This window comes from Rhipicephalus microplus, chromosome X (assembly GCF_043290135.1).
Source record: "Rhipicephalus microplus isolate Deutch F79 chromosome X, USDA_Rmic, whole genome shotgun sequence".
NCBI lineage: Eukaryota > Metazoa > Arthropoda > Arachnida > Ixodida > Ixodidae > Rhipicephalus > Rhipicephalus microplus.
Genome location: NC_134710.1, coordinates 52,539,549 through 52,562,802, shown reverse-complemented (window position 1 = coordinate 52,562,802; position 23,254 = coordinate 52,539,549). Strand labels below are relative to the sequence as shown.

The 23,254-nt window shown below is 45.9% G+C and overlaps 1 protein-coding gene across 5 annotated transcripts in view; it reads right to left on the bottom strand.

Annotated features, from left to right (window-relative positions):
- Nucleotides 1-23,254, bottom strand: part of LOC119176041 (uncharacterized) — a 170,643-nt gene that overhangs the window by 69,505 nt on the left and 77,884 nt on the right. For all 5 annotated transcript variants that reach the window (XM_075881086.1, XM_075881088.1, XM_037427153.2 and 2 more), the window contains 2 exons: nt 12,570-12,736; nt 9,999-10,762 (listed from right to left, as the gene is read on the bottom strand). In XM_075881086.1, coding sequence (XP_075737201.1) covers nt 9,999-10,762; nt 12,570-12,736 — 931 coding nt within the window. The remainder of the gene's footprint in view (nt 1-9,998; nt 10,763-12,569; nt 12,737-23,254) is intronic.

The window sequence follows — 23,254 nt, the reverse complement described above, 5'->3', positions numbered from 1 at the left end:
ATCAGTTCAATGTGGAGCGAAAACTTGATAAACAAGTGGAGAGGAAACGTAATAGCAAACTTCCGATGCACTGCATTCACCGTACTCCTGAGCGGCTTCCTCTCCGTTGAATCTTTGGTACCTTAGCCGAAATATACGGCGAAGCACACTTTCAATAGATGATCGTCTGTATCTACGAGAAGGTTAGTTCTTTTTTTGTCCATTTTCGCCCCTGCTTAGGTCAGATCACTATTAGAGACAGTTAAGGTGGTAGGCCACTCATTTTAAGGACAGGCAGCGTTGAAATAACTTTTTCCTCAAAACCAGTATGTCTTATTTAATTTACCCAGCTATTTAGAGCGCAAAGTATTGAATATTTATTTATTCGGAGGTAATCTTTGTCAAAAATTGCATTACAAGAGCTAGCCACGCCAGCTGTGATAAGTGACTAATGGGTGGCTTTATTCAGTAAAGCTTTCACATTTGTGTAACTAATGGCTGGAGCTACGCAGTGAATTAGAATAAATATTATGCAGTGCATATCAAGGAAGTAATGCTAAATAAACAAAAAAAGCGGGGAAAAAGAGCCAATTTGGACTGAACCTGTTGGAGAATTCAGCTGTGAACTGAAAAATATCCGATGGATTTTTTTTTTTTCTTGATAAGTGACTAATGGGTGGCTTTATTCAGTAAAGCTTTCACATTTGTGTAACTAATGGCTGGAGCTACGCAGTGAATTAGAATAAATATTATGCAGTGCATATCAAGGAAGTAATGCTAAATAAACAAAAAAAGTGGGGAAAAAGAGCCAATTTGGACTGAACCTGTTGGAGAATTCAGCTGTGAACTGAAAAATATCCGATGGATTTTTTTTTCTATTTCACTGCACAGATATATTTGTTGTAAATCATTGTCCGAAATTTCAGTTCAAAGTATACGCTAAGAAATACGTTATCAAAGTTTGCGTCGCAACATTTGGAGCAAATTGTTATTTTCAGAAAAACGTAAACAAAGATTTCCGAGCTTGTAAAAAGGGTCACAATCTTCGCATGCAGGCCTAAAATGCACCAGATTCATAGCTGGGCCCTTCTGCGAAAGCATTATTGCCTCCTTTCGTTCAGGTGGCTGCTCGTCTTTTTTTCCTGGCCTGTTTTGTCCTATCCGCTGACTTGCGTTTAGCTTTCTGCATATGCAGGTGATCCCTGGCGATGCAAGCTTTCGTCGTGTGGTACCCTGGTTCTATGCCCTTACCTCAGGATATCTAGGGTGCTTACACTGCCATTATTAAAGTGTGCCACAGCATCATGCAAGGAAAACATTACTGTAGGCAAGCTTACGTAGACCTCTTTGGGTGCCCGCTGCCATAACCATTGAAACACTCATTAGCATTTTGAGTCTTTCCATGAAAGCACTTCATTAGAAGTTCATCAGAGCACAGATCACTGTAGACAGTTTTAACTTTATTGAGCACATCATTTGGAAGTCCTCCTTCAGGTACATATTTCCCTTGGCCGAGTGCTTCGACCCTTTGGTATCCGCACCAGCTTTTCGGTCCAAGTGGACACAGGCCTTGTCTCGGCTGCTTGTCGGTAGAGCTGCAATGAAAAAGACTGGCAAGGGTAGCCTTTTTCATTGCAGAAAGGTTCCCCACATTAGCCCTTATGGCGATGCCATAGTAGTTTTGCAGGCGGTCAATAAGGGCATCAGTGAGCTTTCCCTCCACCGAGTCCACGCACTGTCTTCTTCAGTTTTCCGAGGCGGCAGCCAACACGCTTCTGGACATGCCCAATAAATTCCAGTTTCTGCACACTGTCCTTTCCATACATGTCTTTGACAGCGGCATAGCTTTTGGAATCACCATCGCCGTAGTACTGCAGGTACTTCAAATCTCTTTTGCCTTTCGACCTTTCAAATATTCGGTATAGACCAACCGTCTCCATACTGCCAGTACTTCCTTCATGGTTTGCTTGACAGGAAGTGTGGTTTGCCTTCCATTCCTCGTACGAAGCACTACCTTGCCTCAACTTGCTTTTGGTTTAACAAGACTTACACGAACTAGAAGGGGCCTCAACATCAATAACCTTGCCCGTGTCAACAGAAATCACAGACAACAACCGTTGAAAGATGAATGGCCACGCTTCTGCCACGTGCCATCACCTGAAACACCACACTCGGCACTCCCCACAACGCAACGAACTTCCACGGCAGCATCAGTCATCGACTTCGACGCCACTTCTCCTGCCGCTGCAGAAAGCAGAGATGACAATTTGTCGTAGGCGGAGTGACGTAGAGGAGCAGGCATGTTCATCACTTTGGAAAAAGTTTTCGCACCAGCGTGCCCTTTTCCTAACTGGCGCATTGCGTAAACCAGACGTAAATTGTTCTCATTGGCACGACCCACCTTTCTCGATGTATGAAATGGGTGCTTAAACCTACAGTCGGAACACACGACTGCACAAGCCGAGCATATCTCTTGGTGAGAGCATTTCTTGAGCTTCAGTGTTGTGTTGATGCATTCGGAACATGCCAGCGATGAAAACACTGAAGAAAGAAAACCAATGTCCATTATCCTGTTCCCTTGGAGCGCAGAATTCTGTAGTGGAGCCTGGTACGCCATGTTTATGTCCCCAAGCTTCTTCGCGGTCGCCGAAATACCGGCATCTGTGTCAGTAGGCAGCCTTGTCGTCGTGTAGCAATTTCCAGCAAACTTGCGCTTCCTTGTCTTCTGTGTTCTGCACTTCCCCATGCCGGTCGTAATATGGCCCAGGTGGCCTAAGGATACAGCCCTAGTAGCTTTGACGCGTGGAACAAATGCAGAACGAAGCCTGACGTAGCTTGACGAAGGCAAACAACAAAAATTCCGGCGAGCATCGTGCGTCCCCCTTGTGGCTGTTGTTAGAGATCAACGAAGACTTTTAAACACAAAGTTGTATTTAATGACATCATCTTATCTAATAGTCACAATAAAATGCATAAAGTATTTTGAATAGCATTAATATGAAACAAACACTTGCTTTTGAAAGCAATTTTTCGAAACCGAAACCGCAGTTGGAAATGTGGTTTCGGTTTTGATATAGGAGCATAGAGTATAGAAAACTTGCTGTAACTCGCAAACTAATGACGCTAGGAGGATAATTTTTGTTGCAACATATAAGTGAATGTTTGGGCGTGCAACAAAAGCAAAACCCTAAAAATTTATTTTGCAAAAAAATATGACTTTTGAAGGTGGCCTACCACCTTAAGGAAGAACAAAACACAATATAATTGCGCCCAATGAGTGTGCTGTTGTAGCTACTACGTGTGAAACATAGCTTGGATATACAGTGTCTATGCAGCTCACAATACCAATGAACAACCAAGCTCAACTTTAAGGAATCAAGTAGAGGTTCGTGCTCTGTGAAATGTGCATGTATGCAAGAATGCGTGAAGTGTCATATAAAAATGCAAACATATAGAATAGAAATACAGCAGATACATAATAAGGTTGTTTTTTTATAGTTGAACCTCCCCCTTCCTCCCTGAAGAGATATTGATGGCTACAAGATTGATTAATGCAATTAGATAATCGAATTACATAACTATATGCCTGGTGAGCTGCCCAAGTGCCTTAGCCAAACATGGGTCAAAATAGGCAAAGCTCAATAACTCAACCATGTCTGTTCTTAATGCAAGAAATATCAATGAATGAGTGCACCACGAAAGATAAAAAAAATGTGGCTTTAGTGTCCTAGCTACTACGTTTTTCTAATATTACTTCTTGCCTACTTTGTGCAGGGATCAGGCTTCCTACAGAACACAGAGGAAAGGTTTCCTAAAATGTGCCGTATTCGCAATGCATTGCAGAGTTTGCATGACTGTATACAAAAGGACAACATCTGTAAATAATGCGTGCAGCTGCACTGCATTAAACACGCTATGGTGTCTACAACCTCGACAACTCAATCTTATTTATGATGTCCTACGATCTCGAACTTTATTTCGACAGTGTGTCAGCTGCACATGCTTGATTGATGCACACTTTGCAGTTGCACTCTTGTGTTTGCCACATGGCTTTTCATCAGCCAAATGAAATAAAGGTTTATTTTGCCATTCGTAATTTTTGCTTTGTTCTCTTTTTTTACATAATTATCGTCACGTTCGTCTTTTCAGAATGAGACAGAATCACAAAAACCACTTCTCCGATTCTACAGGAAAGCAGTTCTACGAAGTCGAGGTGGAGCATGCTCGTCCACTCAAGGAGCTGCTGCGTTTCATGAACGCTCCTCCACACTTCCTTCGTCAAGGGAGGCCTTGGAAATGCTCCCTTCACTTGAGTGAACTGCATGGGCCGAGAAAAGTGCCTGATAACGAGAGTATTCCTGATTGTGGTTAAGAAATGCCTATCTCTGTCTAATAAATGAACGCTTTTTTTAGTTATTATTTTTTTAACTGACATTACAGCAAGGTTTCCTTAAGCCTTGAGCCGGTAAGTTTGTGAAACCACCGCTTCCAGTCTGGCAATAGTCGCACCCAGGCAGCTGAACGAACAGCTGATGGAGTTTCGTCTGCTGCTGAACGTTTCTAGGTGCATTGCTTATTTCGTCTTGAATGCGTCTATTATTTGCAGTTTATATTTACGGTTGTGTCTGCGTGTGTGTTGTTTGAGACCCTACTTTCGCGGGGAGACTAACGAACTACGTGAGGGATGACAAGAAGCACAACAGACGGTTTGTTGCTTCGTTTACTTTCCCTTTGCTGAAAGCCTTCCAATCACTCGTGTAGCCACCGAACCGGTAAGGCGGTGGAGTGAATAATTATTACTTTATATCACATTACATTGGTGTGCTTTTAGAATTAACCATCACATTGTGTACAGAGATTACTTGTCTGTAAATTCGTTCTCGCTGCCGGAGTACGTGCAGAGTTACTAATTTTAAGGGACTGCACTATGTTCATTTTGCTCATTTACTGAGAATTTCAACGTGGCAATATCCTAGTTGTTCCTCTGCATGTAATAGAAAATTTGGAAGACAATGCTCGCAACTGCTATTCAAGGTTATACCAGGGTAGCGTTAAAAAGCAGGCATGGTATACTCGTGGCTGAGCGTTTGAATTGGACTGCTATGCTAGTTAAGAAAAGTGATCGTGTGCTTTTCTTAAACTAATGGTGAAAACAGCATTTTAAAGTTGTTTTCTTCAATTACAGCATGTATAGTCGGTTAACAGTGCGTGTTGGTGTGTGTTTTGAGTTTCGAGATTTCAAACTTCAAAGGATGCCCGAGTTAGCAGTTATTTTTTTCCATCTTCTTTTTGCCCTGCATTTGTGGATGCTCTAATATGACAGATTCGAACAGACGTAACCTATAAATTTCTGTAGCTTCCGTCTCCAAGTTCACACAGTGGCCACGTCTTGACATTTTTGTCCCATGTCCTTTATCTGCAAGCTCAGAAGCCCATTCATTGCGCAAATGATCTTCACACTTATGTTTTGGCTTTTATTTATAAAATATGATTGCAGGGAATACCTCTTGAAAATAATCGTGGTTTCTGTGCTTCATTCTAAAGCCCCGGCCGTACATAATGTATAGGATTGATTGATTTGTGGGGTTTAACGTCCCAAAACCACCATATGATCATGAGAGACGCCAAAGTGGAGGGCTCCGGGAATTTTGACCACCTGGGATTCTTTAACGAGCACCCAAATCTGAGTACACGGGCCTACAACAATTCCGCCTCCATCGGAAATGCAGCCGCCACAGCCGGGATTTGATCCCGCGACCTGCGGGTCAGCAGCCGAGTATCTTAGCCACTAGACCACCGTGGCGGGGCCATAATTTATAGGAGATGTTTTATTCTTTTGGAAATCATAAAATTGAAGCCGCTTCTGACTTTTGCCGCTGTACTGTCTTAAAAACGACAGTGTGGGTTCTCTGAGCCTTAAAAAAAGTGTCGTAAAAAAGCAGAGTGTTTTACTCTGCTGATTTGGGAAAACGCCACTCAAGGTGCATTTCGAGTGAAGGTTCGAGTCGAGGAGCGTTTGTGAATACGGGGGTTAGGAAAACCACGCTACCACTATAAAGCATGTATTTTGCTGTAATGACAACTTATAAAAACTTAACTAAGAAAAGCATTCATTTATTACACAAAGACGGGCATTTCCTAACCACAATTACGAATACTCTCGTTATCAGGCGCTTTTCTCGGCCCATGCAGGTTAATAAAGTGAAGGGAGCATTCCCAAGGCCTCCCTTGGCGAAGGAAGTGTGGAGGAGCACGCTCTGCCTCGACTTTGTCAAGTCGAGGGGAGCCCTTGAGTGAAGGAGCGTTTGTGAATACGGGCCTTAGAATGAGACAAATGAACTGATTATATGGTCAAAAGAATTTTTCAAAAGTGTAAGAAGGACCAGAGATATAGTAGACACTATATTTGCCTCACACTGTCCCCCTCAACTTGCTTCATTCCAAAAGAGGGCAGCGCCGTTCGAGGTGCCCTGCCCAGTGCATTACATCACCTTGCTTATATGTTGTGTGGTTTTCTTTCTGGGTACCTGTAGCTGTGCGGTCTGGTGTGGTGTATTTACTACTTTTACTCAGCGAAACTGGATGGCACTTCAAGCGCGCACAAGTGAAGCTACTGCAAGCATTCGTTTTTGTCCCAGAAGAGAGCGCGCAACCACTCATTTGCTGTTGGCAAGCTAGCGTCTTTTTTTTTTTTCTTTGTCTACTACTAACTGCTCAAGCTGACTAAGAAGGTTTTAAAGAAAGACGTTTCATGAAAAGGTACTTCAGAATCGTATCAAGTTTTGCTTGTCTTACTAGAAAATAAGCAGTGAGGTATGACTGGGAACTGCCTGCATTTTTGTGAGCTTCTCTACAGAATGAACCCAAAGGGCAGGCTAAGAGTGTTCCTTCGCTGTTGCCATATGTTGGCAATATAGCTGGCTACATTGCAGGTTTTCTATGCCTAATTATGGAGAAGTGGATCGCCTGTGCGACATGATATAGGTGTAGCATTAACAGCATCAGCATTGCATAAATCGGCAGATACATTTGCATTTCCACCCATGCGTAGGTATCATGATGCATGTGTTCGTTGCATGTTATCCTATTTAAAAACCCAGTGGTGCTGCCCCAGTGCCAACCATAATTATTGGACTAGTGTGGCATAGGGCATTGAGTTTCCTAAAATTAACTAGAGGGGACTCTGGTGCTGTGATCGCTCAGTGACCATAGGAATGATGGGTACTACACAGATTTGCCTAGCCTTCGTGCTTGCAGGCGACGAATCGCACGTGTGGCTTCCGTTTGTTGCTGGTTTTGGTTTTCTTTCGAAGAAAAGAACAAAGTTTTGAACTTAGCAAGTCAATTTGAAATGATAAGCCTAAAAGATTAAGGTGGTAAAGTGCAACTGATAAACTATTGCTGATTGTTGTTTCATGACAAAGCAGCTTCAAGCCATGCGAACCCAAAAGGAATGTAAAGTATGAAGACGAGGCAAATCCGTGTACTACCTGGAATTCCCATGGTCGCCGAAGCGCCATGCGTTGCAGCTCCCATATACACTAGCGCCAGAGTTCCCTCTGGTGTATATTTAGAAAATTCCATGGCACAGGGTACTAGAAAGGTGGCACAGTGGGTGCGATGAAAAATAGGCCAGAGATGACGTTCTGACACAATGCAGCATGCCACACCTTGTGCACTAATATGTGCTGGCTATGGTACCATGAACAATGTAAAATGTGTATTGAAAAAGAGCTTTTTTTTTCTAAAAATAAACTGATAGGCCAAGATTGTTTTGATTAGTATAGCCAGAAAAAACAATAGTACCAGGTCTATAAACGCATGCAACAAAGGTAAGTAATGAAAATGTGTGCATAGCAAGCCAGCTCTGTAAGCTAGCTGAGTGCAAGATAGTGCTCCCAGAACAGCCCTTGTGCCTTCACAACAGCACATTGGTTTGGGTTACACAAGAACTACAAACAAAACCATACTTTTGGTAATTTTTTTTTTTTTGTTCAGTGGCCATATAACGTACTTCTATTCCATATTCCATTTTCCCTGTTACATCACGCTTGAGGCACCGCCCATGCGAGAAGCTCCTAGGTTTATGGAATTTGGCGAATGAAAAGTGCTCGTTGTCGCCTATAGTGCATAAACAAAACAAATGCGACAGTTGGCCTAGTTTACATAGACATCTAATGAAATCCCTAGTATTTTCTGGGCATTTTGAGAAGAAAAATTTAAAGACCATAGCGACTATCTGGCTGAAAGTTGCAAAGGGGCCGTATATTCAATTTATGTTTCACATGAGTGGAAAAGTCCCTAGTATTTTCTGGGTATTTTGAAGAGGAAATTTTAAGGACCTTAGCGACTTTTTGGCTGAGAGCAGTAAAGGGGTCGTATATTCTATTAATTTTATTCGCGAGCACGTAACAAAAAAAATCATCCCACGTAAATTAGAGGAAATTTTAGTTATAGGCTTCTGGTGCTGACATGAATGAATTATATTGCTGAAAGTAAATTATAACCTTTTGTGTTTTGAGACTCGAAGCCACATGTTAGTCGCTTTTGTATCCAATACAAGCCACATAATGGCTGCTGTGTGTAGAGTGAAGAAAAAAAAAAACTGATCGTCTGTGTGAGCCACGTTTTGCGTTCTGTGGCGTATAAATCTGCAAGAACAGTGTAATTGTGACTACCGGGGAGTATTTTCGTCCCTGAAAGATATGGCAAGCTGCAAAATGCAATTACAACACCATTGCTTTACTTAAGCAAAAGTGACGCCCAAACTGTTTGTCGGGCATGTCAAATGCAACCTCAACATCCCTCTGGCGCTTGTTGTAGGTCACGTCTCATAGCCAAACGTAACAGCAAAGGTCGCTGGCTCAGCCGGCACTGCCAATTTACATATTCCATTTGTGACAGATCCACTCGCTGGCTGTTCCGCAGTAGCGTGGAACCGATTCGGCTCATTTTTTCATAGTAAGCGCCTACTCCTCATTTTGACGTCAACACGATTCGGGCTTCTGAACCGTCACTTGATTGACAGGTTCAACGACCAATCAGCATTTATTTTTGCATAATGAGCGCACGCTTGCAATTTAGGTCATCACCACAATGTAGGCTTCCCACTCGTAACTTGACTGACAGGTTGAACGACCAATCGTAGTGTGCCCTTGGGGGCCAAAAAAGAAATAAGGAACATGGAATAGCAGTTTGTTATACGGCCACATGAGCTACCCAGTGCACAATTGCAGCTGCCACCAAGATCAGCAGCACTAGTGTTTTAAAAAGTCTGACGCCAAATCATACGCAGACTAAAGTTATGTAGGAAGAGAAAAGAACTTGCCGATGAAGTGAGAAAAGAGCTTGTCGATGAAGTGAGACAAACTGATTTAGGTGTCTTTATCTGTAGCAAATTTTTGTGCATGGCACATGATATATAGCACAGGAAAACTCGAAGTGTGCAAATGGAGCAGGGCCTTCACCTTTGAATAAATAAATAAATAATAAATAACTAAAATCATTCAACAAAATCAATCAATTAAAATGGGGCAATCACTTTGCAACTATTTAAAAGAGCCTAATCCAAATTTTTACGACTGAATTCTAGCGATAGTGGACTATGTACAGTTTAATTGCAAAATGTGTGACGTATATTGATACCATGAGTTCAACAATCAAAAAATCATGGGACTAAACTCGACCAAACTAACAATAGCAAACAACTACGTTTTACTCAGTTAAGCTTAAAAGAAGCTTTGCTCTTATAAAAGAGCCACATTTGTACAACTGGTTCTCAATTAAAATATATGAAACTAAGAGCCCATTTGCAACAACCAAGTAAAACAAGTGTGATGACTCGTGTGTCTACGTGTGTGGATAGCGAGTAAATTTTAGTCCTCCTTTCTGCATTTGCCTTGGTATGAGAATAACACACTGAAATGCATAACTTGGCCGGTATGCAGGGCCCTATTAAAAAACTCATGAAAATGGCATTTCACATGCAATACATCAGTGAATAGAACAATTGGTCTTACCATCCTGAAGCTCTCCTTTAGCAGCAAACTTCTTGAGTGCCTCATACTCCCTTTTGCTTTGCTCCTGCTCAGTCAGCAGATGCCGAATAGCTCGACTTCTGCCAGTAGAAGGTGAAACTTGAGGCGCTTCAACAGCCTTCACTGGTGACTGTGATGCAGGCCTGCCGACACGATGCCCTAAGGATGCGTCCTCCTTGACGTCGCAGTCCTGCTGCCTTGATGGCGCATCTGGTACTGCCCTGGAATGTTGAGGACGCTTGCCCCGACCCCGGTGGGTCATTCCAGAACCTTTCACTGTATTGTCCCATTTCTCCTGTTGAGAACTGTTGCTTCCTGTCAAGTCTGAGCCTTTGAACCCTGCAGGCCTGGCTGACGGCTTTACTTCTGCGCTGTTCTGTTGCAGTGTGGCGGTATTTTCAGAAGGCTTCGAGTGAAGGTCGGGGAAGTCCTCATTGTGGAATTGGGGGTTTTCAACCAGGCTTCCACCTCTGGTTCTGCGACCACCACGTGCTCCTCCACCGCGTCCTGACCCTGACCGGGGTGTGTAAGCTTCTTCATCTTCCCAGCTGCGCTCGTATTTGTTAGGGCCACGGCCATAGCGCCTCCGTCTCCGAGCTCTAGGAGGCATCAGTTCTGAACGAATATCGTAGCCATATATACTCACAAGCTCCTCACTTGATTTAGGACCCTGCTCCTCCTCACGATACATGTCATGGTTCCAAACACCTTCATCATGCCAGAGCTTCTTTGGTCGGCGAGAGCCCCTGCCAAAGAAAAGGAATACAACTTACAAGATATGCAGGGTGGAAGCGGGCTTCAGGCTTTTTGGAGCAGCTATGGGAGCAGCAATAATGCAGTTTTGGAGCAGCTTTTGAGCAATAAAGGAGTTTCTGAGTAGCTTTGGAGCATCAAAAGGTGCGTTCTGGAGCATCGAAGTTTAGTTGGGGAGAAGATTTTTCGACCCACACATCACTCTTAATTAGAAATTTTGCTTTCTGGCAAACACGAAAAAATTTCATTGGTTTTTACTAAGCATGCAATGCTTATCAAGAGACCAGGCTTACTCGAAATTCATATATATTAAACATTACAAAATCAAAAGTGAAACCGTTCTACGTTAGTGCGCCCTAAACGGGAAGAGATTGTGTAGTAACTGCATTTCTCCTTGGAGCGGACGTACTTATTTTCTCATACACCAGCGTATTGTAGTTGTTAGCGTCGAGATGTTGGATCCAAAAGAATTGGCTGTCAGCCTTTGCATTGTCACACGGTCGTGATGTCGATGAAGGAAGCAGCCGTTGTCTTCATGAACAAACTTTTTATTTGGGCTAACCTGTGCCCGGAAAACGAAACGCAACTCTAAAAGAAATACACGCTGCAGACTGATAGCAGTGAACATAGAGTGTCAGTCATTAATAATCTGCCACGCAGCAAAGTGCGCCAGCATTTATAGATATGCCATCGAAGATTCCAGCGTTATCTCTAGAGGCAGCTCCAGAAAAAACTGATGTACGCATTGTGCGCGTAATCCCATGGGAAGACTCTAAGGTTATCTAGATGGCCCCCAGTCATTTGGGTGCAGTTTGCTCAAGGCATCGTAACACGCATAATGGTGCAGTAACAAGAATAGAAAGGAGCTCATGTGGCATCACCACAACAACATTACAAATTCGCCTGTGGCACCTTTTTTTTTTTTTTTTTTCAGTTTATATAGCAAAAAACTCGTCGCACCGTTGCCCAGCAACTGCCGAGGACAGCACGCGCTAGACAGTTGTTCGGCAGTGCTGCGGTGAGTCTTTTGCAACACCACTGCCGCCTTTAAAGTTAGCCTGACAGCTTCGCTGTTAAAACATAAGCAGAGTCGCATAAAGAGGTATGCACACAAGTGCCATTTTAACAAGAACCATGCATTGTGTTTACGTGGCGCAAGATTCATGCTGATCCGAAATGCAAAATTTGATATGGATGCGGTTGCTTTCTTTGTGTAGCCCACATGTGTTTCTCGGTCAATGAGAAAACTCTCAACTAAATTTGGCATTGCACGTGCAAATTGCGATTTAGGCACGGCCTGTCGCAGTAGGTCAGATGGGAGAATCATGGCGCAATCGGCGTATCACTTCCACTCTTGGATATAGCATCATTCATATGGCTATAGCACACCATGACAAGGACGCAAGAGAGAGACACACACACAGCACTAACTTGCAACTATTGTTTTATTTGCCATCACACATGCTATTTCTACATTAACAGTAAATCCATAAAACATTTTGTTCAAATATCATGTGCAATCGCAAATAAAACATTAGTTGTAAATATCATGTGCAATCGCAAATAAAACATTAGTTGCAAGTTGGCGTTGAGTGTGTGTGTCTCGATTTTGTGTCCTTGTTGTGGTGCTTTATAGCCATATGAATGATGAACCCCAACCCTAGCCCAGCAATGTGCGTTAGCAAAGATATGGCAGCAATTCCACCTGCAACTGATTACACAGAGAAAGCTTTTAAGGCCTTGCAGGAAAGCAATGAAAGGATCATGCAAAAAATAACCCGTCAAACATGTGGCACTCACTTGTCATCGTCATTTTTTTCTTCTGGTACCTCAGATGAATCTTCATCTCCTACCATACGGTCATCATGCTGGTAAAATGCACCTTTCTTGGGGATGTACTGAGGGTTGCGCTTGTCTTCATCAAAGTCCAAAACTTTATCTTGGAGATCAGAGGGATCAACACTCTCCTGAAAGAAACACCAGGTCCATCAGAGTTTTCAAGTGGAGCTCACAGAGGCTGAAGAAGTAATCCTGTACGTTTGCTTTCTGCTCACACAAATGCCCAGAAGTAGGCTCTACGAATTTACTCGCATCGTAGGTGCACCCCCAGTTTGGTAGAAAGATATCAATCTGTTTTTATTTCCACGCATAATAGGTACATCCTGAACTTGGCCATGATCTGTAGTTCTGTCCAGTATTAACCCGATTGCAATTTGATGCCCTCTTACACTAACTGAAGTGAGGAAAAAGAAAAGAAAAAAGACTGTGGCAGCGTTGCACCAACTTCGCAGGTCACAGAGTGAGGAAGAGGAGTCGCTTTGGTTTCAGAGTAACCTTTGCACCGACGCCGGCGTGGCTCCTGTCGTTAGCCAGACACAGGTGCTTCGCATCAAAAGTGTGGTTGCGTTGTCGTCAAATGCGCATTAAGTTTCTTGTCGGGAAAAGCATCGTTGCTATCACATTTGCTACCTCGTTTAAAAACGCTCAGCTTTCCAACGAATGCTTTCACCATTGTTGCCATTACCAAAATTGAACAAGCTCGGAGCACTTTTGTTGCCGTCTATTTCCTGGCCGCGAACATAAACATTGTGTCACACACGCTGCTCTTGGATCAGTGCTTTTAGAATCAGCTTTTCGACGCTCAATCTTCATGTTGTCTAATATAAACTTCCCACAAAAACATGACGAAATGCAGGCTAGGCTTTCATCATTGTTCGCACTTTTCGGTGGCAGTCTCGGGCGGTCTAAGTTGCAATTTCGACCAGAATCAACGCACCTCTTTTCGGTGGCTCTACTTGAATGAAATGGGGCTTGAACATTGCTTGTAACACTCGAATGCTGGTTTGCGATTAGATTGAAACATCTTAGATATGGGTTGCGAGCCCATGAAATTGAACGATCAGTACCGTAAATTTATCACACAAAATTTCAGTCGTGATAATCCAGGTAGCCTGAAACGGAATCTGAACTTTTGCGATGGCATTTTTTTTTGTTTTAATTTTTTTCCATTTATTTCGTCGGTAACGCCGGTCCATAGATAATTTTTGGACATTTGAATACACACCGCATCGCACGCATAGATTCTCAGGCACGTGAGACTGCACGCTTAACATGTTTTGCACTAGTGTAGCTTATGAAGAAGGTTGCTTTGGCTGTAATACGGGTGTTTGTGAAGTCGGCGACATGTACATTAGGAACGGTCTATGTATGCGGTAGTAGGATAAAAAACATTCGGAGTAAATAAGTATTACGACAACAGCTAGCTTCTGGACAAGCACATGAGCTAATATGGAGCAATAAGAAACAGACCGAAAATGCACAAGAATGTGGAGACACACACTTGTGATTGGCACTTTTTGGACAAGGTTCGCTGGAACCATCACGTCCATCTGTATAATCAAGCATCCATAACTATGTCACAAACTAACATGCTTACCACACCCGAGTATGCTGAAAAGGGTAACAACACCCGAGTATGCTGAAAAGGGTAACAATTTGAGATTACTTGCTTCTTCCAGCACCGTGGCAGTGGCTCAGCATGTGTGATCAATAAGGAGCACGAGGCATATGCCTAACCATAGAAAGTTCTGAAGGCATGAGTCCTTGCCACGCTCGCGCCCGCAATAGGTGGTAAAAAGGACCGTGGTGCCAACCCGAACTGTGATGTGAAACCTCCGTAAGAAAAGCGAGCATTGTCTTGTGGAGAGCCGAACGAAGAAGGTCAAAGAAGTCAGCGCCACTCTCGCAGCGAAAGCGCCAGTAACCCAGATCTGGAAATAGCAGCGCGAGAGTCAGAAAGCAGCTGTCGACCTCGGTGGACATCGATAGACGCTCCCCGAACCTGCAGCATCTCGTAACAGCAGTTCTCAAGACACTTGCCACTCTTAACCTTCTTAACAAGACGACTGCCACCCACTTGACAGTCCCCAAAGTTCCATGTTATCGGTTTGGCCAGGCAGTACTAAAGAGACGCCGAAAACGCAGTTAGGCCTAACCTGCCACAAGGCGTCCATTAGGCCTAACCTGCTACAAGACGTCCCGACTCCGTTTTGCGAACAACTCTTGCTACCTGTTTGAGCAGTTTTATGTAGTGCAAAGTCCAAGTCCCTTGCACAGTTTGCTGCGCAACCAGATGCCACTAGCCTGTGCAAAACAACAAAATATTTGGTGCGTTTATGCATTGAACTCCCAGAAAAAAAGCTACGAACTTCTCTCTGCAATTTGGACGTATAACAGAACCGCCATGAAGTGCTTGTTGGACCACCTGACAGAACAGCAGTGAAAACAAGCGCAGACGCAACAGCTCCACACACTACAAAGAAAGGCCAGAGTTGACGCTACTGTTATGTTGCGAATCACCATGAATGTAAACGGCTTCAATTTTACAGATTTCTGTAGCTGTCGTACGAAAGAGAACGGCATGAGCACTGGAAATGGGCCATTACGCACTTGTCGGGTAAGCAAATGACTTCCGTTCTCCACAGCCAGTCACTTGTAATAGGAATAGCTCTCAACCTGCGAGATATATTTCTATTATAACATCATACCGTATATACTCTATTCTACCGCGCCCTCTATTATAATGCACACTCGGTTTCCACGACAAAAAAAAAAAAAAAAAGTAGGACATCTATTGCAACGCGCAACCATTTTTCACGTTGGCCCGTACGATCACACCACTCGAAAAAACTACTCCTTTCGGGAGCGTCTTCCATTTAAATATGAGGTACGGGGGGAAGGCTTGTGCCTGTGATGAGTGAAGTGGCCGTGCGTGATCGTGAAGATAGAATTGTGTTTGAAGTGCGCGCCACAGAGACAGTCGAAGAAGACGACGCAGGAAAGAAATCAGGGCAGGTGGTGGGGCGAAGAAGAAGGAGGGAGGCAGACGTGGCTGGAAGGAAGAAGCAAGGTTGAAGAACCAGGGCGTGGGAGCAGTGACCCGTCGGGTTGCGGACTCGAGGTCTCAGCAGGCTGCCACCTGGGGCCATACCAGCCGTCCTTGCAGTTCAGGCCTGGCGTGGGCGAAACGTCGCCAGAACATTTCCGCCAGGCGAGTCCGGCACCTACGGCAGCGAGCGCCAGCCAGCGTTCGAGATAGGCATGGCAAACGCCATGCGTGCTCCAGGTCAACGACCTCTGCAGTGAGCCACGTTCTTGGCCGCAGCTGTCATTGGACTTACCAGGCTACCCAAGCGTCGGCCGTCTCTTCCCAGCGTTGAGTTTGCCGCCGGGACTTGACCATTGCCCTCCTCTCTGGTGAACTGTTTCTGTTTTTATGCCCTTGTGACTCTCACACCAGCATTCCAAGCACGTTATATTTTTGCCCTTACTTCATTTATTATTAGACCTTTCATGTCTTTTGTAACAAAATACATTTTTTTGTGCGACTGCATAAACGGCCTCCTTACTGCCCGATGACGATTGAGTCATCGCAGGTTTCCGTACAGAAACACGAGCGTCTCGTCTGGAGCTTTGTCTCTCTATACAGCTTGTTACATTGGCGTCCAAGGCGACAGGACGAAGCCGTTTATTGCATTAATAGTTACTGTTCCCTGGTTCCATTTTGCTAGAAAAAAAAAAGACAGATCCAAGATGAGTTCGGATTTAACGGCACTGGCGTTGCGCATGGGGCTAGAGGGAGCTGAGTTAAGGGCTTGGGTAGAAGAACGTGAAGCAAGGAAAGAGAAGATGGAGCAGATGGAGTTAGAACGGCGACTTCAGGAGGAATACCAGAAGACTATACAGTTGCATCTTCAACTTGCTCAGGCTGAAGGCGTTAGAGAGTCAGTAGTGGCTGACCAAGGCCAACCAGTTCGAGCATCTCCCACCATTAATCCTCACAATTTCATGCCAGGGTTTAACGAGAACCGGGACGACTTAGACGCATTCCTAAAAAGGTTTGAGAATGTTGCTACCGGTCAAGAATGGCCAAAAGACAAGTGGGCCACGGCCCTAAGTTTGTGTTTGAGCGGGGAGGCTCTCAAGGTCTTTGGTCGTCTGTCGCCAGAAGAGGCTCTCGATTATGACAAAACCAAGTTGGCGCTACTGCAACGATTTTGTTTTACGGCGGAGGGCTACCGTGAAAAATTCCGACACAGCAAGCCACAAGATGGTGAAACAGGCGTGCAGTACGCAACGAGGCTAACAAGCTTCTTTGACAGATGGGTTGAGATGTTGAAAACGGAAAAGGAATACTCATCAGTTCGGAATCTCATAGTAGCGGAGCAATTTATAAACAACTGTCATGATAAGGTGGCGCTATTTTTGCGAGAGAAAAACTGCCGTAAGCTTGAAGAGATGGCGGAAGCGGCCGACAATTTCTTAGAAGCTCAGCGACAGTCAAACTTGCTTGTTTTCCATGACAAAGGGGAGAACCCTCCTGCAGGAAAAGGCGGTAATTCAACTTCAAAGGCTTCCACTCGATGTTTTGTGTGTGACAAGACCGGTCACAGAGCTGCAGAATGCCGCGCTCGGACAAGGCAACCATACTGTGGGTATTGTCGTAAAACTGGGCACGACACCCAAGCGTGCACCAAGATACCCAGCACTACCAGGAAAGCCTCATGTATATCGTCGCAAAGGGAGAACCTTAACGAAGTCAAGCAGGTGGAGGACGAAAAAAGCGAAGAGAGTATGGCTAGTGCAGTGTATACCGAACCAAGGGTTACGAAGCATCAGATGCCCGTGTTGCAGGGCGTGATATTCGGCAAGACTGCCTCAGTATTACGGGACACAGGAAGTAATACAATGGTTGTGCGGCGTTCCCTCGTGCCAGACGGAGCACTTACGGGAACCACGGCATTATTGTTCTTGGCGGATGGAAGTAGAATTAAGGTTCCAGAGGCAAAGGTGGAAATTTTTTCACCATACTTTTCAGGCGTATGCATCGTAAAATGCATGATTTCCCCGTTATACGACATTATCGTGGGAAATGTGCCCGGATCACGTCAGGCTCACGACCCTGATACAACATGGAAGGCTCACGACCCTGATACAACATGGAAAGAAAAGCTTGCTGTACCGAAATTAGAGACGGACAACGTAGCACGTAAACGATACAAGGAGGAAAGTCTGATGTCAGGACATCAAGGTACGAAAAGAACCATTGATCGGGTACTAGGATCATTCTATTGGCCTGGAGTACAGGATGAAGCTAAAAGATATGTTCGATCTTGTGATACTTGCCAAAGAACGTACCCGAAAAGCAAAGGAGGCAAAGCCCCACTTGGCCAAATGATGTTAAGACACCAATCGAGTGGAACGGCTGCACATTCTACCGCTACATACCCGAAGGGACCAAGGGACCAACCAGCCGCCACATGATACCAGGTGAGCCACCCATATCACTACCGCCGTTCGCTCGGCCCCCATTCGAGTGGCGCCAACGGACATCACGCTCTCAAAGCCGCCGAAGGAAGCAGCAGCAAGTCTTCCCCCCGAGGGCCCCGGCGCCACTGTGGACCCCGAGACCACTGCCACTAAACAGGTCCGGAGGCGGTCCAGAGAGCACCAAGCAGTTCGCTGCGGAGGCTGTCGCCATGGGCACCAGCGGTGGCGGATCGGTACCGTATCGGCCTCGTGAACCAAACCCAAGGATCCCAACAAGGAGAGCAAGACACCGGCGAGCCACGTGGCATCTACCGCCGTTTCTGGCAGCAGTGTCGAGCAAGCCACCCACCAAGTCACCGTCGCCGAACACCGCGACGTGCGTGAAGGGACCTCAGAGGGCCGCTGCCTTCAAGACCGTGGACTTCACGTCGACAGTACCACTTCCGTTTCCGCTGAGAGCTGCTTTCGCAGCCAATGAATGTGTGCCTCCCCGGCCCTTCCAAAGAAAAATGAGATATCCGGTACGAACTCCGGAACCGGCCAAGGTTCCAGTGGCGGCGGCGGAAAGTCCAAGGAAGCCAGAGGTGGAAATATGACTGCGCGTAGATCTAACAACGGCGGTGGCGTTCGCGAGTCTGACATGCTAGGGGCCAAGCCAAAGGAGCCGCCTCACATGAATAACATGACCTTCACAAAGTCATCAGAACGGTCAAGTGGAAACTCGTCGTACAACAGCGGCAACAAGGCGTTCAGCCGAACGCCGCCATTTAGGAACAGCCCGAGGGTGTACAGTTCCACAGTTCTCAAAGATTTCAACACTCCTAGCAAGAGGATGGCCGCTAGGGGGCTGAGCCACTCGGACGCCTCTCGAATGGGCTCTGCCAGTTTTTCACTTTCGCGGCTGAATAAGGACAACCACGGGATTCAAGACGATCACAGCTGTCGCCAGACGATCACCGGATTCGTACGATGCCAGGATATACCAGGTGGGCCTACTTTTTTTTGAGCCGTGACACTTCTTTTAAGTTCCCACAACGGCGTCGCCCTAGCTATGCCATCGCAGTGCCGACGCAGTGCCATCGACGCGCTGGCAACTAGGCGACAAGCCAGGCCCCCGGCTTGTTCGAAGCCTGCGAAATGAATGTTGTGGAAATTGAGGGGGAGACGCTGTCTCCCGAAGAGTACGACACTCAAGGATGGGTTGTGGCCCATGAACGACGCAAGAAGGCAAAAGACAAGAGAAACGCGGAACCAGCCACGAACGCGGGAGGTGCGTCCATGGAGGCGTCTCGGAGACTGAAGGATTTTTTGCATCGCCAGCCAGTGCCAAAAGAACCGCAACTACCAGAAGACGATTACAAGGTTGTAATACGCCCAGGAGGAGGTCTGGACTTGACGCGACAGAGTCTAGCGCTCATAAGAGACTGTGTTCTACGAGCGGCAAAAGTACAGCCTGACATTGCTGGGAAAGATACTCTCAGAATCAACATGCGACAAAATACCATGATCATGAGCACACCTAGTCTGGCCAATGCGAAGTAATACAGCAACATCAAGAAAATTATGATCAATGACAAGAGCTATGCTACAGCCGCTTATGTAACAGCACCAGAAAGGTTATCCACGAAATACCGAAGTATGATAATCAAGAAGACATAGAAAAAAGCTTGGTCAATCAGAGGAACCCGACGATTCTACATGCACGACGTATGGGACTTACGGACTCAGTGGTCATTGTTTTCGAAGGGTTGTTTGTGCCGTATTTTGTATACTAACGTGGTGCCGAATATAGGTGCTTCCTATACAAGAAGCATTATGAAACATGCACTACTTGTGGTCGAATTGGACATCGGGCGGATGTCTGCCCACAGCCTGACAGCAAGAAATGCCGTGGTTGTGGGGTGCTCAATCCAACTGAAAACCACCAGTGCGTCCCTAGGTGCAGCCTTTGCGGGAAAGGTCATCTTACAGGGGACAAAAAATGCAAAGAACGGTTTAGGACCCCGTACTTTTGAAGAAAAGATGGTGGGAAAAGGAACAACAACAAGGCGATGAACGAAGAGAAATGAAGATTTTGTTGAACACTAGAGCAACACAGGCATGGAGGGAAGGGTATTCACCAGAAAATCCAACGGAGGAGAAGGGCAACGCCACCCAGGACAGAGGGGGACGACGCAGAGATCGTTCCAGCTCTTTCCCGCGACTCGCCGAAGGGGAAAGAGAAGGGACTCAACATGAACCCAGATCCACATCCAGATTAAGGTCCAATCGTCAACACAGATCCAGGTCACGGGCCAAATCCAAGACAAGGGAAATGACATCACCTCAAGGACAGTCGCACGAGGGTCCTGGCGGCGATCGGGGCAGTCAACAAATGGTGAGCTGGGTGGGCGAGGTATCAGGGGAGTCTCTCCGGTCTGGGAGTTTGCCTGAAGTTGTGGCAGAAGGGTCTACCCTAGGTCAAGAGCTAAACCATATTAAGAAAATGCTAGAGCAACTCACCCGTGAAAACGCGAAACAGAGAGACGAAATAAAACAACTAAAGGAAGAGAACTCTAAACTCAGGCAAAATCAGCTGCGCGAGTCAAGTAGCTCCATAGCATCGTGTAGTCGAATTTTAACTCCAGCGCCTGCCTGCAAAGGAGTCAGGAGTGCATGCGGCGAAACGGAGAGCAGAGGAAATATCTCCTGTAGAAAATGAAGACCTCTCAAAACCCCTCGAAAAGAAAGTCGAGAATATGCTCGGAGAACTTACTAAGGTAATGCAACAACAATTCTCAGGATTGCAGCTGCAGCTCGTAGAAATAAAACAAAGAATAGATTGCATAGAAAATCGACTAACGCTGGTGGAGAACACGCAAACAGATTTGAGGTCTATAGGAGCAAGCCCGGTTAAAACTACTACTAAACCCTACAACCGGCCGACTACGACGGAAGTAATCTAAATCGCAGGGAAATTAAGGGAGCGTTCCTAGACATGGCATGACGTAATCAGTATAAAATTTGGCAGTGGAACTGTCGTGGGTATCGCCGGAAACGGGGTAACTTACAACAGTTCCTGAACGGAAAGGAGGCACCAGATGTCATCGCCTTACAGGAAACTGGAGGAATGGCTAAATTGTCGAATTACAAATCCTATGGTACCCCTGATGAAAAAACATCCGTAACAACCCTCGTGCGAAGAAATCTCACGGTGATAGAACATGATACAGAAATCTGCGATGTCGATCATGTTCTTGTTGAGTTAGTTCCATCGCAGAAGAGTGGTGAAAGTCTATTCATATTAAATGTCTATAGCAGCCCTAGACAAAAACCAAATTTAGGTCACTTTTTAGAAAAACGATCAGCATTACTAAAAAGCAAGCATTGGTTATAGTAGGAGATTTCAACGCGTTGCATGCGGCATGGGGTTATGACAAAGAAAACATCAAAGGTAGAAATCTATGGATCGACGCCCAACAGGAGGGCCTTACGTTAATAACAGACCCCCTTTTCCCAACTAGGATTGGAAACAGCGTATCCAAAGACACGTCTCCTGACCTCACGTTTACTAAGAATATCATCGAACCTTATTGGCTCAATACACAAGAAAATATGGGCAGTGACCACTATATAATTGAGACCACGTTTAAAGCAGGTCCACGTAAAAGAGGAGGCGAAGAATTAAGGATGGTTGAATGGGATAGCTTTAGAAAAATCAGAGAGAAGGAAGCATTCGATGTCATCGAAGACTTAGATGAATGGCTAGGGAACCTTAAGGGGGGACGCGGCCTTTGAAAACCGAAAAATCGCGAAAAAGTCGATTTTTGGCAAACCACATATTTGGGCAGTATGTGTCATAAACTACCTTTTCTGTAAATATCAACGTCTAATTCGTCGCGAAACCATTTGAAATAAAGTTTAGAACATGCCGCGGCGGCCCTCGAGCGGCGCGCGAGCGCTCAAAATACCCCAACTTGGCGTGATCGCAGTTTCTCGACCGCTCGACGGAGCGCCGCCATTTTGGTGTTGTTTTGTTTGTGAATTCTTGCTCTTTCTTTCCCCGCCCCCTGCGTCGCCGGCGGCAGCGCAGGAGAGGAGCAAGCCGCTCATGATTGGAGGGCTCGCGAGAGCTTTCAAGTTTCCCGCGGCTGAGGCGCGCAGCTGGGATTGGGCGAAGCGCGCGCTCCCCAAGGACGCGGGGGAGCCCGCGACTGCCATTGGCTGCTGCGCGCGATGACGTAGCGCTCTTGCGCATAATGCGGCCGATGCGGCCGCTCGTCTGCTGCTCCTCCGTCCGGCGTCTTTGTGTTCCGCTCGCTTCCGTGTATCGTTGCAGCCGTTCGCATACTCTCCACGTTTCAACTGTCTTCGAAACGATTTTCAACCGTCTTTACGAGACGATTTTCAACCGTCTTTACGAGACGATTTTCAACCGTCTATACGAGACCGTTGTTGTGTTCGCTCACGATGCGCCCAACGAAAAAGAAGACGCTACAATCGTTCGGTGCAAGGAAGCGAGCTATGAAGCTTGTCCGCGCGGCGAGGCTCTCCGCTCGCACGTGCGCCGACAGTACCTGTGGGACAGCTTCTGCTTCATCTACGCAAGAGAGTGGTCGCATCGATGCGCCTAGCAACGGGACTCCTGCTCCGCCGGTGCAAGAATTTGTCGTTACAAGCGCGCCTGGTGTCTCGTGCTCATCGCCAGTGGCTTCCGCATCTTCTCTTTCATCGGCCTCGAGTGCGATCGCGTCGTCAACTGTGCATTTGCGAACAAGTTTCCTGACGTGCGAGGAGAAAGAGGCGGCGGATCAACAACGCGCTGCTGTGCAAAGAGAACGCTATGCCAGCGACGGAGCGGAAATTTCAGGCAATGGAGCGCGATCATGAAGCTGCCATCGCTACAAGTGAAGGCGAAAAATTTTTCCTTGTGCAAATGGATGCCCTAGACGACTTGCTATCTTGGACCCCGTGCCACCGGCGCACCGCGATTGGGATGAAGGTACGAGGAGGCACCCAACTTGGACTTGCTGCAAAGCTTGAGCTAGTATGCTTGCATTGTGGAGTAGTTTCAAGCTCATGGAGTTCATCTCGTCAGGATGACACAAAGGCCTTTGATGTGAATGTAAGAGCCATTATGGCAACAAAACAAATAGGCAAGGGACAAACGGCTCTCA